This window comes from Zingiber officinale, chromosome 8A, assembly GCF_018446385.1.
Source record: "Zingiber officinale cultivar Zhangliang chromosome 8A, Zo_v1.1, whole genome shotgun sequence".
NCBI classification, from domain to species: Eukaryota; Viridiplantae; Streptophyta; class Magnoliopsida; order Zingiberales; family Zingiberaceae; genus Zingiber; species Zingiber officinale.
In genome coordinates, this window is record NC_056000.1 from 57018848 (window position 1) to 57037526 (window position 18679).

General features: G+C 42.9%; 1 protein-coding gene across 1 annotated transcript; it reads right to left on the minus strand.

Annotated features, from left to right (window-relative positions):
- Window positions 1-394: 394 nt before the first annotated feature.
- On the minus strand, window positions 395-1789 carry LOC122010840 (probable CCR4-associated factor 1 homolog 11). The gene has a single exon (XM_042567312.1). It carries the CDS (start codon window positions 1274-1276, stop codon window positions 395-397), a length of 882 nt encoding a protein of 293 aa, XP_042423246.1. The 5' UTR covers window positions 1277-1789.
- Between the last annotated feature and the right edge of the window lie 16890 nt (window positions 1790-18679).

An 18679-nucleotide genomic window follows, 5' to 3' on the forward strand; every position in this document is an offset into this window, starting at 1 on the left:
ACGATCAATAAAAGAGAAAAACAAACTCTCACCTCTGTAGCACCACCACTATCACTAAAATAGTTACTATAAATTCTAAACCACTAGAGGCTACGATATATATGACTATTAATAAAAGGGAAAAAACCCATTTGAACAGAGTATGATCCAGAACACACGAGGGGATGATTTAAGACAAAGTAAAACAACAAGTACTCATTATCCAAATTAAGAATTAATATTGACAATTTGTTTGCATATCTGATGATGCGATAACATATAATCTGTACTTAAATACAAAAAGATTCGATGAAGCAATGAACAATTAATTTTGTGTACAAATTAAGCTAATGCTGACAGAATCATTATCAACTGTGATAAGCCATGAACTCTAGAGCTAGCCACAACTAGATTACTATTGCAGTTGGAGGTCATAGAGTGTTCCCATGTGTTCTGGACGATCAATGAGTTGTGGATTCACACGAGAAGCAATTTGATAGAACACCTGCCATGTTAATAAGCTATCGGAGCCGGACTGATGTCGAGAGCCCACTGCTCGCTCAACTCGGACGGTAGAGGCCACCCGCTCCAATCCTCCGTAAAGCCCAGGACAATGCTTGCAAAGGTGCTTCACATCGAACACCCTTTTGCCGAAAAAGAAGTGAACGAGGTGCAAGAACTCACGAACGGTCTTTGGTAATTTGCAGTCGCATGTCAGCATCTTGACTAGGAAGGCGAAGTCATAGGCGCCTTGGAAGGTAACCCAGGAGACGGGAGAAAAATGGCCAAAGGAAAGCAAGCCGGAGGTGGCCAAGTGCTGGGCGAATCTGCAAGAGTCGATGCCCCATATTTGATTCTTTTGGAAGTCGATGCCATTAGCCTTGAGCAGCTCGACGGAGGAAGGGGCGTAACGGTCGCGGTTGATGTCGAAGTCACGGAAATTAAATTCCCACACGTAACGCACACAAGTGCCGTCGCTGTAGATGGCACATGGGAGGTTGCCGGCGGCGTCGGAGAGGGTGAGACCGACCTGGATGATGCGGAGGGCCTCGACGTTGGCACGGATCAATTCGTAGCGCTGGGGGAGGGTGAGGGTGCAGTAGGGATTTTTGGAAGCGACGACGACGCCAGGATACTCGGTGTCCAATGCGACGAAGGGGTGGAACGGGACGGCGGAGCGGATAAGGGCGAACTCCTCGTCGAGGTTATGAGCCCACACGGAGCGAACCTCGATTCTGCTGGTGCTGGCGGCGGAAGAGGAAATTGGCATATCGTTGTTGACAACTGCGACAGCCATTATGAGTTTGACGATATTAGAAATACCAAAGTACTGGAAGCTGGAGATCGAGGAGATGTTAGGTTTCGATCGATCGAGTTGGAGTGGAAATTGAAGGGAAGGATCGGAGGAGTTTAAATAGAGCAGCAGCAAATCAAAATCAAAGCGGGAAAATCGCAAACACACTCAACAGAATTAGTTGCTGCGAAATATTAGGAGATATATATGGAATTAATCAGGACTTTAAGTCCAGGATAAATCCAGCAGCAATTAGCGAACGAAACTAGGGGTTTATTATTAATTAATTAATTAAAGTTGTTGCCATCCAATCATTCCTTTTTTTTTTCTTTAATTAAATTTCAAGTACATGTAATTTCGTCATTATTTGCCTTGAAGTCAAGTATGAATCTGGCGCCAAATCCAGTAGCAATTAGCCAGCTCAACTAGGGGTTTAGTATTAATTAATTACAAGGGGTGTTGCCACCGAATCACACTTTTTTTTTAATTCTCTTTAATTTTTAAACTAAACTTATGATTTTATTTCTAAACTGCAATACTAGCCGAGCTAGGAGGTTTGAGTACGGAGTAGATCGTCCGTAGGTCAAACTTGAGACATTAATATATAGTTTTGATAAAAAAAAAGTATCAAAACATTTAAGTTAGACTTAATATTTGTTATTTTGATGAGTGTCATGGCAAACAATTGTTGAATTTGATAAGATCTAGGTGTAGATTCAACATTCACATGAGTAAGTAAAGTAAGTAATTAAGAGTGTAATCGAGCCGAGCTGAACTCTTAAATATTTGAGTCTAATTCATTTATAATCAAGCCGAGCACGAGTTTTATTTAATGAATATATTCGTACTCACGAACTTATTCGAGCTTTTGTTGAGTCTAAATGAACTTAATAAATATAAATTATAAATTTAAATATTTATTAAAAATTAAATTATATATTTAGAGAAAATTATAATATTCTTATTAAAATTTACAATTTAATTCAAATAAATAAAGTTATTATATTTATCTATACTTTTCATAAATAAAATATAAAATCTATAAATTCAATATCAAAATTATTATTTTTCATTTGAAAATTGATTCATGAGCTTACTAACGAATATTTACACGAGCTAGCGAGCCGAATATTATAAAACTTGAGCTTGGTTTGTTTATCTTAACGAGTCTCATTAAACAAGCCCAAATGAGCTATTATCGAATCAAGTTTCGAATAATTCATGAGCGGCTTGGTTCATTTACACCCCTACAAGTAATTGATGACTCAATTCTTTAACTTAATCTGACACTCTTAAGTTTTTATTTCATGACCTATTGACTTATATAATGGTCCTCGAAATTACTTTCTCCTTCATATAATCTTATATAATTTGAGAGGTGGAGAAACTATTTTACAAAAAACTTTTATAATATTGATACGAGTTGTACCAAGTGGACTCAGGAGATGACATGACAGTCAATGTCAATGTGACGTAACAATCAAAGTCAATCGAGGAGAACACCTCCCCACCTGGCTCTGATTGACTGCCCAGCGCTAAAGCTTGACGAATTTGCCTGGTCAGATTTAAAGTAGTGCGAAAAAAAGCTAACCAACCCGTAATCAGGTCGAACATAAGGGGTACTATCACACCCCGGGGGAGTCCCTGTCGGAGAAAATTTGGACAGCATCTCCCTTGTACGGGTGACAATCTGAAACTTTCTATAACATAACCATACACGACCAACATGACCGGAAACATATAATAAAATAAAAGTGACAACCACACAGTATAATAGTAAACCCTAACCTAAACAACAATAAGGAAATTATCTCTAATATCCTACTCAACTACACCCATAAAACTCAAATCTTATATCCTACTCAACTACACCCATAAAACTCAAATCACCAACATACATCCAAACCTACCTCTTCTGCTGTCCGGGCAGGCATGTAAAAAAATATACTAGATCTAAACTCATGATAATAAAAGACCATATAAGATCCAAGTGCCAAAAAGATACAAGTCTGAAAACATAGACGATAACATAATAAGAAAACCAAAGAAAGGATCCAAAATGGAAATCCTCGTAATCTGGAGGGGGAACTAGCGACTGGATATCCTCCGGACAACCTCAACCTGAAATAGTAATATCAACAAGGTGAGTCAACTCCTCAGCGAGTAACTACTGACATGCATAGTAAGAAATAACAACTAATAATAAATATGCGTACAGTCTCCTGGATATATATCATATGAAAAATGTAAAACTGTAAAGCTGGGAAGGAGTTTGATCCGAAGAAATGGCCTCGACTGGAGCAGGGGCCGGGGCGATTGCTACAGATGGGGCGCCGGCTAGCTCAGTCACCAGTTCCATAGTTGTAGCTGATTGGGTATGGAGATCCGTCCGACGTCGTTTGCGTATTATCAGTGGGGAGTCCTCGGTCGAGTGCCCCGCTTCTTCCGACACAAGTTGTCCGGCAGACGAGATAGCATCGCCGACCGGTGCAGTTGCAGGGATCCGAACGGCTAACTCTCCAACCGCAGGTGAAGCTTCTTCGCTTTCACCCTCATGCGAGTCGACCGGTTCGATACCTAGCTCGGCCATCTCCTTCGCGGCCGCCGCCTCCACCCTCAAACTTGAGACATTAATATATAGTTTTGATAAACTTGACAAAAAAAAATTATCAAAACATTTAAGTTAGACTTTGATCCTATCCGTACACTGAGTCGATAGAAACTGGGGACGTGCCGCTCTCTGCTATTCCTAGGTAACCTTCACGGCGACGTAAGCCTCCGATGAACCTGCAACCAAGTCGGATCGGGAAAGGGTTCCCAGCGACGACCCTTCGACGCTCAAATCAGACGGTGGCGAGAAGAATCACAAGTAAAACAGAGACTGTGGCTACAGTAGAATAGAAGAAAAATCATACCTCCGTCAAAGTCCGGGGGTTCTTATATAGGACCCCGGAGAGGCGTGTGCACGCTTCCCAAGGCGTGCACGCTTCGCAAAGCATACCTTGGAATGGCTGTGTCAGAAAAGCATGTCTGCCACTATACCTCAATTGTCCGAGCATATCTCTGTCATGGCAGCGGAAACTTCCTCCGTACAATCTTTGGTACGGCCCGACCACCGACCATGCTGCTTGTCGGCGACAGACGTCTCGAGAATGATATCACTAGCTGCCCCTTTTGTCCTCTTCTAAGCCCTTTATTTTTAACCGGGCCGGTCGGGCTGATCGCTTGGCCTCTCGGACGATCGGGTATACACGTGCCTCGGATTGGGTGAGCCGGTCGATCGGTCATATACTCGGATAGGGGCACCAGCTAGTCGTTCTGTCGTTCGGCATAGCAGCCCAGCTACTCGCTATAGAGGTTCCTCTATAAAAGAGTCGGTGAGCGTCGGAAGCTCGACCCAAGGTCGAGCTGTCTTCGTGCCGGCCGGCCCGGGGTCTACCCAGGCCGGTCGACCAAGAGATTCCTCCCTGCTTGGTCGAACCTTTGACTCTTTCGTACCATTGATCCTTTCCTCTGTGGGACCCCGCTCCTTGCCACCGGATCACATGCCTTCCCTTCAAGTCTAGTCGAAGGAGGCGGCAAGTCCGACTGATTGGACTGTTGGCTTGGTGACGTGTCTGCCACTCGGCCATTGATGTTAGTGTTTCTCCGATCGGGGGCTACTCACATGGGTGATGCCGATCGACACGTCACCGGTTGGTACTTGGAAAGTTTTATTTGCCTGTCGTTGTCCCGTCACTCCGGCAACGGTCACGGTGATTATCCCTAGAAAACAACTTGGCATTTGTGTAAATTACCGCCATTAAGGCTGAGCACGCAGCCATGCCCGCATGATGGTGCTCATTAAATGTGACCCGTGGGGGAGCGCCACGTGGTCACGCATCCGTCACCGTTCACTCGAGCCGTTAGGTCTGAGGTGACTTTTGGCTTTTCGAATTCGACGGTCAGATCCCCTCCTCGGATCCTGTGACCTGGATCGGACGGCTCCGGTCGATCGAGCCCCACGTTTATAAGGACATCTCCTCTCCCCCAGCCGCTTCGCGATATCGTGTGCGCATCCGAAGGCTTCCGCTTCCTCTTGTTCAGCGTTCCGGCGAACTCGTTGCTCTGCTTCCCGGTGATCCATCGCCTCCCTCTTTGGTCCTATCTCTCGTAAGGCCCCTTCACCCTTTCCCTTTTCAGTTCTTTTGTGTTTTTCTTCGCACTTTCGCCGTATTCGTGCCTTCTTAGACACTGTTCCGACCATCCTTTTCCTTAACTTCTGCCATCTCTTGCTTTGGCCCTTATCACCAATGGCCATTTCTTCTCGTCAGTCCGACCTCACCCCCGGCCTCTGGTATACTACCACAGAGAGCTGTTTCGACGAGAGGGATGTGCTGAGCCTCACCCGAACCTTTGAACTTCTCTCTGACCACGAACTAATATTAACCACACCTCCGATCGGTCACATGACCCTCCGACCGACACTGTTTGCTTTTTTCGAGACCAGTTTGTGGCTGGTCTGCGCTTTCCTATTCATCCGTTCATCCTTGAGGTGTGTAACTATTTCCACTTCCCGCTCGGCCAACTCGTCCCTAACTCCTTTAGGTTGCTGTGCGGGATGATTGTCCTCTTTAGGTTGCACGACATCCCCTTAATCCCTAAGACTTTCCACTACTTCTACTACCCCAAACAGTCTGAGTGGGGTACGTTTCTCTTCCAATTGCGGATCGGTCTTGTCTTTTTCAACAAGATGCCGACCTCGAACAAACATTGGAAGGAAAACTATTTCTATCTTCGTTTTCCCGAGCGGTCGTCCTTCCACACTAAATGGCAGACGACTGTGCCGAGCCTGCCGGACCTCGGTAAATATAAGAGCCAGCCAGATTACCTTCACGCAGCCAATTTGCTAGCCGGGCAAATATTCAACATCAACAAGCTGCTCTACGAGGGGGTGCTATATATATTTGGACTGAGCCCGATCAGAACGAAGCTTTCGAGCAGCATGGGTAAGCATTTTCCTCATCCCCCTTCCTTTTGGTCTAACTGATTTATTCTTCTTTTATGCAGCCGACATCATGTGGTGCGCCAAGGTTGCTGATCGGCTGAAGTTGAAAGTGTTAGAGTGTATACTAAAAGCCTATCTTTTGTAAACATTTATTTTTGAAATAAAAGAATCACATTGGTCAATATGAGAATTTATTTGTTAAATGTAATTGTTCAATTAATTTATATAGTAGACAACATAGAGTGTGGTGTCACACTCAGAAGATCATGTTGTCAGTTCTCTATAAATTATAAACAAGTTGCTCACGACTAAAATGGAAAGAAATAAACCATCAGAATAGTCGTAGTGTAATTAAGTATTAGTTTATCTTAACTAATAAATTACACTGATACACTTTAAGTGTATTGAGTAGGATCATTTAGGTAAGTTCTTTTTGTATTGACTTAGTAAAAGAACTAGACTTTAGTTATTATGGAAGTGTGTGCTCTTAATCCTAATATAATAACAAGCACATATATTTAATATTTATTTCTTTGACTTATCAAAGGGTGAGGTTTAGCTCGATAAATCAATATGTCTGATAAGTTGGGAAATGATATTACTTATAGTGTGTGTTGTTGATTATAGAAGGAATCTGTGTCCTAGTCATCTAGGTTGAGAATGCTCCCAAGAGGAGCTCATAAGGATTATTATGTTAAACCCTGCAGGTGGACTTAGTCCGACATGACGATGAAGTTGAGTGGTATTACTCTTGGAGCTAGATATTAATTAAGTGAGTTGTCAGTAACTTACTTAATTAGTGGACGTTCGTAATCTTAAACACAGGGAGACTGGCACACTCATGATAAGAAGGAACCCATAATGTAATTTGGGATTGGTGCGGTAGTGCGATAATAACTCTCTAGTGGAATGAGTTATTATCGATGAACTTGAGTTGTGTGTTCGGGGCGAGCATGGGATACTCAAGCTCATCGGAAGGCCAAAACCAATTTCTCCTCTAGGTCCTTGTCGTAGCCTCATTATAGCCTCAAGTCCATCCAAATGTAAGGATCGTCTTGGTGTCCAAGAAGGGGGTCTAACCATTGCTTGGTGACCAAGCAATGGCCGACCACATCCTCTTATAGGGGTCGGCCCTATTGCTTGGTGACCAAGCTTGTAGGGGCCGACCAATATTAATTCAAATAGGAGGGTTGTTTTGAATTTTTAAATTTTTTTTTTTTGTAGAAAACTATAAGTTTTAAAAGAGAGATTTTAATTTTTTTAAAAACTTTCCTTATTTGAATTTTGCCACATGTTTTAATAGAGTTTTAAAAGTTTTAAAACTTTCCTTTTTTACCATCCTCATGGTTTAAGAAAAAAAAAGGGAGATAAGTTTTAAAATTAAAATTTTCTATCATATGTTAAAAAAGGAAATTTTATAAGAGAGTTTTTAAATTTTAAAACATGGTTTTAATTTTTAGAAACTTTCCTTTTTTAACTCCTACTTTAGGAAAGAGAGCTTGTAAAATTTTATAAGAGTTTTTTTCTTGTAAAATTTTATAAAAAAAAATAATTCTTTTTTCCTCTTAATGAGGTGGCCGGCCACCTTGCTTGGTGCCCAAGCAAGGGGTCGGCCATAATAAAAAATATAAAATCATCACAAAAATTAATTTTGGTGATTGATTCAATCAAGAGGAAAGAAAAGGAAAAATTAAAAGAGAAAATGAAAAACTCTTGGATGATTTTATTTTTGTAAAAAGTTTTTCCTTATTTTCCTTGGGCAAGTAATATAAAAGAAGGGGTGAGCGGGCTTCATGGGTGACAACTCTTATTCTCTTGCTTGGAGATCTCTTGGTGGCTGGCCCTCTCCCTTCTCCCTTTCCCTTTGCTCTCTTCTCCTTGGTGGTGGTGGTGGCCAGATTTTAGAAGAAGAGGAGGAAGCTTTTGGGTGGTGTCCATCTTGGAGGATCGTCGCCCAAATGACGTCCAAGGCGAGGCGAAAAATACGGCAGAAGATCTCGAGGTCATTAGCTTACAAAGAGAAGGTATAACTAGTAATTTTCTTTCGCATCATACTAGTTATTTTCTTTGTAAGAATTCTAAATACAAGAGGCAATAAGATCTAGTTTATCGAATTTATTTTTTGAGTTTGTGTTTTCTTCTTTTTCGAATTTGTGATTCGATTGTTCTTTTTGGTTAACCTAGGGTTATTTAAGGAAATAAATATTAGCTTTCCTTAAAAGGCTTTGCCTAGGCGGTGGTGGTTGCTCCCATATCCAAGAAGGCCATGTGCCTCGCCATGTAGTCCTGGAAGTCAATTTTAGAAATTAATATTTATGGAATTAATAACTTAGGTAGATTTGAATCAATAGTGTTAAGTTCCGCTTGCGATTCCAATCTAAACCATTAAGAACAGATAAGTTAAATTTGGAATCAATGATGTTAAGTTCCGTCTACGATTCCTAATTTAACTTCTAAAGAACATAATAGATTATTTAAGGAAAGGTTCGACACGTGTACAAAAAATTTTATACAGTGGAACCGGTACGTTTTCCTAGGACTAACCAACAGAAAGCTATCGAGGTGGAGGCGGCGGCCGCGAAGGAGATGGCCGATCTAGGTATCGAACCGGTTGACTCGCATGAGGGTGAAAGCGAAGAAGCTTCACCTGCGGTTGGAGAGTTAGCCGTTCGGATCCCTGCAACTGCACCGGTCGGCGATGCTATCTCGTCTGCCGGACAACCTGTGTCGGAAGAAGCGGGGCACTCGACCGAGGACTCCCCACTGATAATACGCAAACGACGTCGGACGGATCTCCATACCCAATCAGCTACATCTATGGAACCGGTGACTGAGCTAGCCGGCGCCCCATCTGTAGCAATCGCCCCGGCCCCTGCTCCAGTCGAGGCCATTTCTTTGGATCAAACTCCTTCCCAGCTTGATCTGCCGGTGGCTTCCCTTGGAGCGCCGCCCGTCAGTTCCCAGCCACGAGCTCCTCTTCGGCTCAGGCGTTCTAGTATAATATCTGCCCCGCTCGGCGATTCATCCGGGCGTTCAACCTCAGCTCAATCTGATCCGAGCGGCTGTCGAGTGGTTAAGGCCGTCCTCCACCTCCCAACAGAAGAATTTCTTCTGGCGGCTGATCGGCCAGTCGCTCCTAAGCATCAGATTACTATCCGCAGATCGCTCGCCAAGATATGGGAGGATGCGAGGGCCTACGTCGCCTTGATAACTCCCGGTAAGCTCGGCGACAGCCACTTGCAGCAAGCTACCGGGGTATGCTTCTTAACACACTACATGACTAACTGACTTGGTTCGCGATATTATTTCCTCTGTGCGCAGAACTGGGTAGAGAACATCGCGGTCAGCAATCGCCTGGCCGCGCTGGAGGAGGAGTTGAAGAAGCTCCAAATTTCCGGAGGGGCGTCGGCTCAGGGGCCATCATACGCCACTCTTCGGTCCAAGCTGACCAAAGAAGAGAAACTACTCACGGCCGAGCGGCACAAGTCCTCTGGCTTGGAAACCAGGGTAGCTGGGCTCAAAGCCCAGGTTAAGTCCCACGACCAGGAGATCAAGCTGGCCACCAATAGAAAGAATAGGGCCGTCTCCGATTTAGAGGCAAAGAATGTGCAGGCCCGAGCACTGGAGCAGCGCGTCAAGGAGTTGGCCGATCTGCTATCTGCTGAGCAGGAGGGCCGATCGGCTGCTGAAGCAAAACTTCAAGGAGACAAGAAAGATCTCCAAGACACTCTTGACGCTTCCCGAGCCGCGCTAATGGAATATCAAGACGGTGAATCAGGCTGCTTCGAGGTTATGAAGCAAAACTTCCGCTCGGACGAATTTGGCGAGAAGTTTAGTGATCGACTAGTTATAGCCTTTGAGGAAGCCATCCGGGCGACAACTGTTTATCTGAAGGCTAAGGGCCAACTTCCAGAGACGACCTCCATCCCTCCCAAAGACTTTCCCGGTCTACTAGAAACCATCCCCGAGCCCATTTTTGAAGCCTTGGAGTGAGGAGCGTTTTCAGCTTTGTCTTTGTTTTTGTTGTTTTGAAGTGTATCTATATGCTCGCCGTTCTGCGAGTTACAATTATCCACTTTAATCTGACTTTCAACTTACTTGACTGTGTTATTTTTGTACGATGCGTTAATATAAAATTCTGTTTCTGCTAATGTTACTTCTTCGCACGCATTTTTCCCGAGAGGTATTCAGTAGCCCTTAGGCCGGGGGGTTTATAGTCACCGGTCCGACTGAGGGATTTAACGTCGTCACTCGACGGTCTTCGCGTCGGGGTTTGTATAGTCGCCGGTCCGACTCAGGGATTTAACGTCGTCGTTCGACGGTCTTCGCGCCGGGGTTTTTATAGTCGCTGGTCCGACTCAGGGATTGAACGTCGCTGCTCGACGGTTTTCGGGTCGGATGGTTTATAGTAGCCGGTCCGACTCAGGAATTTAACGCCGCCGCTCGATGGTCTTCGCACCGGGGTTTTTATAGTCGTCTGTCCGACTCAGAGATTTAACGTCGTCGCTCGACGATCTTCGGGCCGAAGGGTTTATAGTCGGCGGTCCGACTCAGGGATTTAACGTCGCCGCTCGACGGTCTTCAGGCCGGAGGGTTTTTAGTCGCCGGTCCGACTTAGGGATTTAACGTCGCCGCTCGACAGTCTTTGGGCTGGAGGGTTTATAGTCGCTGGTCCGACTCAGGGATTTAACGTCGCTACTCGACGGTCTTCGTTCGTCATAAATTGTTCCTTTGACTTTATTCCTGCGGTCAAAAGATATAATAGAATTGAACATTATGAGTTACAATGGCACACCTTTCACCCAGCTCGGTACGGCTGGAGGTAATTTGCGCTCCACGGTCGCTCTAGCTTGTGTCTATCTTCATCTTCGAGGTAATAGGTGCCCGAACAGAGCTTTTCTACAATCTTGAATGGACCGGCCCAAGGAGCTCCCAGCTTGGTCACGTCGCCGACCGGCTTGACTTTCTTCTAGACGAGATCGCCGACCTGAAAAGATCTAGGAATTACCCTTCTGTTGTAGTTTTGCTTCATCCTCTGCTGATACGCCATCGATCGAACGATGGCTTTGGCTCGCGTCTCGTCCACCAAGTCCAGCTCCAAATGCCTCCGCTCAGCATTGTTCTCGTCGTAGACTTTAACCCGGTCGGACTCTACCCCGACCTCTACTGGGACGATGGCTTCCCCGTCGTACACCAAGTGAAAGGGGGTCGCTCCTGTTCCCTCCGTGGGCGTCGTTTAGAGCGCCCATAATACCCCGGGCAGCTCGTTTACCCAACTGCCACCTTCATGGTCGATCTAAGCCCGGAGAACTCGTAAGATCTCCCGATTGCTGACTTCTGCTTGCCCGTTACTTTGGCGATATGCTACAGAGGTGAAGGCTTGCTGAATGTCGTACCCCTCGCACCATTCCTTGAGCTGCTGACCCACGAACTGCCTTCCATTATCAGAGATGAGCGGCCGCGGGATGCCGAACCAACTAATGATATGCTGCCATATAAATTTCTTAACCATTTCCTCGGTTATTTTAGCTAGCGGCTCGGCTTCAATCCACTTGGAAAAATAGTCCACTGCTACTAGCAAGAACTTTCGTTGTCCGGTCGCCATTGAAAATGGTCCCATAATGTCCATGCTCCATTGATCGAATGGGCAGGACACCGTGGAAGTTTTTAATTCTTCCGCAGGACGGTATGAGAAACTGTGGTACCGTTGACAGGATAAACATGTGGCGACCGTCCGGGCGGCATCCTCCTGTAGAGTCGGCCAAAAATAGCCGGCCAAAAGAATCTTCCTCGCCAACGAGCGGCCGCCCGGATGCCCGCCACATGAGCCTTGGTGTACTTCTTGCAAAATGTAGTCCACATCCTCCGGACCGACGCATTTAAGCAGGGGCCTGGAGAACGCCTTTTTGTAGAGCTGATCGCCAATAAGGACGAACCGACCAGCCCTTCTTCTGAGCAGATGTGCTTCCGATCGATCGGACGGCGTTGTTCCAGACTTCAGAAACTCGGTTATGGTCGTTCGCCAGTCATTTGGGAATGTGAGTCCGTCCATCTGATCAATGTGGGCGACCAGGGACACTTGCTCGACTGACTGCTCAATGACAATTGGTGATATCGAACTGGCCAGCTTAGCCAGTTCATCTGCAGCCTGATTCGCCTAACGGGGGATCTTCTGTACCACCACCTCTCGGAAACCGGCCCTTAGTTTGGCAAAGGCTTCCGCATAAAGCTTTAGCCTAATATTGCTTATCTCAAATGTTCCCTAAAGTTGCTGAGCGGCCAACTGTGATTCTGAATGAATTAAAACGTTGCTAGCTCCCACTTGCCGAGCAGCCTGTAAGCCTGCTATAAGCGCCTCATATTCCGCTTCATTGTTGGTTGCTTTATAGTCCAGCCGTACGGACAGGTGCATTCGTTCTCCATGGGGGGAGACCAGCAGCACCCCTACCCTACTTCCCTGCCGAGTGGACGATCCGTCTACATACTGTTGGTGCAAGCTGCACCAGAATCAAACCTGAGTTTTGATGTTGTCAAAGGTTCAAGTTAAGTCTTGTTATGATCTAACAAGTTGACTGAGTGTGCAGGATGTTTACTCAACTACGAAAGTCCTAGCTGGAGGCTAGGCAGAGAAATCTTAGCAGGTCGTGGAACCCAAATGCAAGTCCAAGTGGGTCGAGGCTTGGCAGAGTGATCGAGAGGTCTGGAGGACCGAAGATAGAAGGAAAAGTCCTGGGGAGCCGATCAAGGCTGAGTGAAAAGTCCAAACTAGATCTGGAGGATCAAAGTTTGGCAGATAGGTTGAGGTAAACAAACTGGAGGAGCGATGGTGAGGTCGGGTTCCCGAAGGAAACAACCTTAGGTCGCTGATCCAACTGAAGAAACCGGGAAGGTTTCCAAGTTGAGATCAAGAACAGTTCTATTGTTCTTTTATTTCTCATTATTATACTATTATGCTAATATCTGTGTTGCAGGCTGTTTTGGTCTAACATCTGTGTTGCAGGTTATTTTTAACACTGTCTTGCAGGTTAAGAATATTTTCTTTTAAGAATATTTTTTTTCTTCAAGCACTACTAATCCCAAGACGAAAGTCTTGGAAATATTTTTGTTCTTTAAGTTTTTCTTGCAAGGATGTCGAACTCATATCAAGAAGGCTATAGTACGGTTCGACCTCCACTATTCAAAGGAGAGAATTTCAGTTACTGGAAGAATAGGATGGAGTGCTACTTAAAGTCCGACATTGAGCTTTGGTTCACAGTTTTGAAAGGCTATACTCCCCCAATGAAGGACGAAACAACCCTAGAACTAGAAGAATGGACTCCTCAGATGATCAAAAAGGCACAACTGAACTACAAAGCAATCAATACTATTCAATGCGGACTCACAATGGAGGAATTGAATAGAGTTGGTCCCTACGACAATGTCAAAGAATTGTGGGAATCGATACTCAAACTACACGAAGGAATGAACGACTCAAAGGTAAACAAACGAGATCTACTTTTAAACAATTTGCTAAATATAAAAATGTTTCCTGGAGAGACGACCTCGCAACTACACGCCCGACTGAAGGACGTCCTCAATGGTCTTCACCTGATCGGACACAATCTCGAAAATCGTGACACAATAAGGTACGCTTTGAACGCCTTTCCGAGGAATGCTTTGTGGGCATCAATTGTAGATGCTTACAAAGTTTCTAAGGATCTTTCAATTCTTAAGTTAGATGAATTATTATGTGAATTAGAACTACACGAGCAATCTAACATGAGCCATGGCGAGAAAGGTGTTGCTTTGTATGCAGGGCCGAGCAAAGAGACAAAATCAAAAACGAAGATCGGGTTAGAAAGCGAATCAGACCCTGACTCAACTAATGAAGAAGAATTAGTCAACATGGTCCGAAGACTGTTGACTAAGAAGAAGTTTAGAAGAAGCTCCAAAATGACTCCACCAAACCAGATCCAAAACAAATCAGAAATGATTTGTTATGGATGCAACAAGAAGGGGCATTTCAAAAATGAATGCCCAAATCGTAAAGAAGAAAGACCCAAATCGACAAGACGGAAGAAGACTCTTCAAGCGACATGGGACGAAACCTCTTCCGACGAATCCGACGCGGAGCAAACAAAGCACTCGAGTCACCTTGCATTTATAGCAAGAAACGAAGATTCCGAGTCCGAGTCCGACGAAGAATATGAATCCGAGATCGACCTCGATTCCGAGAGAAGCACCGGATCGGAAGATCCGAATATGGTAACGATTTATTAAAAGTCAAATTTGCTTAAAGTAGTTAAATGTTTGTTTAAAAAATTAGCAAAATCGGAAATACAAAATAACTTGTTACTTAAGGAAATAGACCACCTTAAGCAACAAGTTAGCTTGAGTGACTCGACCAACCAAGTTCAAGTCGGAACTTCGACTCAAGTTGAAAAACTTGAGGAAGAAAATTCCGACTTGAAAGGTCAAGTCGAGCGACTCAAGAAAACGTTGGAAAAGTTCGAAATGGGATCCAAGTGTCTAAATATGGTACTTGGTTCGCAACGAGCTGTGTACAACAAATCGGAGCTTGGCTATAAATCGAACAAAACAATCAAATCATACATGTCTCTAATTAGTCAAAATGTTAAAAGTCAAGTCCAAGCATGGGTTCATACAAAACAGTTAATCAAACCAATTAAACCAAATTTCTACTTGGTCTGTAACGACCACCCTTCTTACTACTACTACTACTCTCTAAGAGTGACCGTTACTTATCTACTAACTCTACTTAACCGGTTTATTAAAAATCTCTAGGAAAACCCTACCGAAAAATTTCGGCAGAGTCTCCCCTGTACCGGTGACCATTTCCCATAATACAAACAAATAATAAACCATCAGCCACATGCGGCTGGTATAAATACTTCACAACCACGCAGTAATAATATCACAATAACTAAAAGGAAACTATTCTAGCAATAGTAAACAAATAGAACTCCAACGATAAGACATACCAAACTACAAGTGCGGAATAGACTCAATTACAATCTCAACTTCATCATAGCATTAAAAGAGAACTAAAATAACTAAACAGAAAAGTCTTGGCAATTTGCCAGCTCATTCTGGATCTCTCCATAGTCCAGCCATCACACACCTTCATCACCACCACCTTGTCGCCTTCCTTGCTAAATCTTTTCCTTTCCTTTATTTGCAGTAGGAGGAAGTGCAGTCTATAAGCATAAAGCTTAGTGAGCGCTATATACTCACAAAAACTCGATATGCATGTATATAAATAAAAACATGTTAAAACTAAATGCTAACATATAAAACTACTCATGCTCATATATAGCAAAGGAATCATGCTAACTGAAATACTAAACATGTATAGCTAATCATGCTCATAAGAATGAAACTATAAAAGAAGTATACTAAACATGTAAAGCTACTAAACATGTAAAACTTCTAAACATGTAAAACTACTGAACATGTAAAACTTCTAAACATGTAAAACTACTGAACATGTAAAACTACTAAACATGTAAAACTAAACATGCTCATAAGAATAAAACTATAACAGCATGCTGAAAGCAAATAAAACTAAACATGCTGAATAATCTAATAGCAAGAAACAAATAAAACTACTACTGCATGCTTCAAATAACAAGAACTAAACTTTCTAATTCTAAACATATTTAAAGCTTGTTTCATTTGTTTCAAAACTTATACTTTAATACTTCAAAATAATAATCAACTTCTCTTGGGCCCGACATTGTACCACTTTGCGCGCATTCTTAGTAAGAATCGAGGTAGCTAATCCCGAAACTACTAAGATACCTCTAGGCCTTGTGCCTAGGGGCAACTTGGAGCCCATCCCTTGGACCTTGTGTCCGGTACATGCCCTTTAAAAGTAAAATACTTATTATCTTATTTACTACTTCTTTAAATGCCTTGGCATTTTAATAGACACCTTGTGTGCCAAAAATCCCTAAAGTCTTGACTTTGGGATCTACTTAAGGCCTTGGCCTTTTTCTTTCTTTTCTTTATCTTTCTTATACTTGTTAATACTTCTAACAGAATACTTCTTTAAAGAGAAACTGAAATGTTTAAGCAAATTCTATCTTTGAAATGCTTAAACCAAAAACCTGCCTAATATGCTAATAAAATTCTGCATATTAAGCTTAATAAAAATCTGTCCTAAAATTGAAGTTCTGCATGCAATACTTATCAAAATCTGCAAGCAATACTTATGAAAATCTGCTTATTAAAAATCTGCATACTATACTTATAAAAATCTGCATGCCATACTAAACTGAAGTGCCTACAAATAACATGGTACAACACTTAAAACCTCATACCAAAACTGAAAACACATATAACAGAACTTAATGGATCTACTCATGTTGATTTGTTTCTAACCGAGCATAGCCTAAAGGAAAATTACTACTGCTATCAAAGTTAACACAAGTTACACTAAAGCATGCTCTCAACAGGTTTGCAAATTCTGACTCGTTTCCAGTTAATTGCATATAAACTAACATCTGTAAAGCTTACATAAAATGAACCACTTAAACACATGCTGTTCATGTCATTCTAATGGTAAAGAGGACTGGTCATGCTTATTAAATGGCACAGAAAAAAATCTAGAACTACATGCTCAAGATGAAAAGTTGTTTAGGTTCATGAAAGCAGCCTAAATTCAGAAATTGCATGCTCTAAAATAAAACTGCTCATACACATTGGATAGCATGGAATTAATTAAGTCTGCATACTAAGCTTGACACTATAAAAACAATCTGCACTTTAATAAAAAAAAACTGTGTAAAACATGTTCAAAGCTATACTTTTACATAGCAATTGGGATCTTTTAAGCATGCTACAGCAGAAACAAACTAAGGAACGAGTAATTTGGATTCCTTAAACATGCTTCAACAGAAATAAGTCAAAGAAACAAGAAATCTGGATTTCTTAAACATGCTTCAACAGAAATAAGGCAGAGGAAACAATTCTTGGGAATTACTCTTAATCTTCCAGTCATCAATTCCTAAAGCATGCTACTGCCACATTAAAAGAAATAAGCGAATCTCATATAGAACTCTCTAAGCATGCTATAGAATGCTACGGCAGAAATAACAGGAAGAAAACAAATCTCGGAAGTTTCCCTTAATCCCTAAAATTCTGCACACATGATCCAAACCAAAGAAACTATATCCCTAGCACAATAAATTCGGCACAACACAATCCGAAACAAAAAGACATGCTGTGGATGATAAGATTCCGAAATCAAAAGGAAAAGAAGATCAATGTCGCGGAACTACTCCTACTGCAGGTGAGAAGCAACTCACTTTGGTGTTCTTTAACTTACAACCGAAGAAGATGACCTCTAGGGCTTCGGAGATGTGGCTGTTTCGGCTCTTCCTTGTGCCCGCGCGCTCTCTTTGCCGAGAGAAACTCGAACTTGTGAAGAATCCGCGGAGAAGGGAGCTCGCCGGCCGCTGGAAAACAATCCCTAGCCGCTGCTGCGTTTCTGCCCGAGAGAGAAGGCGCCGTCGCGAGGGAGAAAGGAATAGGTTTTCGGATTCGGGAAAAAAAAGAATTAGGTCCTTTTAAAACTAGGGTTTTATTTATCAACTATAACATATATATTTCTCGCTTCATACTTATTAACAAAACACTCGCAGCTCGGTTGGTTGGCTGCGTTCGGCTTGAGGCGTGGCTCGCGAGTTCGAAACTCGGCTGCAATCATTTTTTTTTCCTCTTATTTATTAGTTACTGCTTAAATAGAATATTTCTCCTTCTTTAATAAGAAACACTTGCTAGATCAGTTGGTTAAGCGAATCTTTGCTTAACCCGAGATCTGGGCTTCGAATCCTCAGCCCCGCACTTTTATTCCAATTTATTTTAAACATTCCAACTATAGCTTAAATCTATTTCTCTCCATAATTGGTTAACAAAACCCGCGTAGCTCAGCTGGTTGGGCAGGTTTTGCTTGGGTCAGTCCGACCCGAGGTCGTGGGTTCGAATCTCACCTTCAACATTTTTTTTTAAACTTCTTTCTTTCTGTAGTCCTACTAAACGACCTCCAAAAATTACGTAAAAATACTCTAAAAATTCCTAAAAATCTCTAGAATATTTTAAAAGTATTTCCAAATATTTTTATGGACTTTTAGAACTTGAAATAGGGAAAATTGGGTCGTTACAATTCCCCATACCTTATAAAAAGTTCGTCCTCGAACTTAGAATAATTCTGGATATTTCTGTCTCATACTGTCCTCCCGCTCCCAAGTGACTTCCTCGTGCTTCTGGTTCTGCCAGACGACCTTCACTAGTGGTACTTCTTTGCTTCTTAGTCTTTTGACTGCTCTATCCACTATCTGTGTAGGTATACTCTCATAACTAAGATCCTCTTGGATCTGCACTGACTGAGGTTCAATCACTTGGCTAGGGTCATGAAA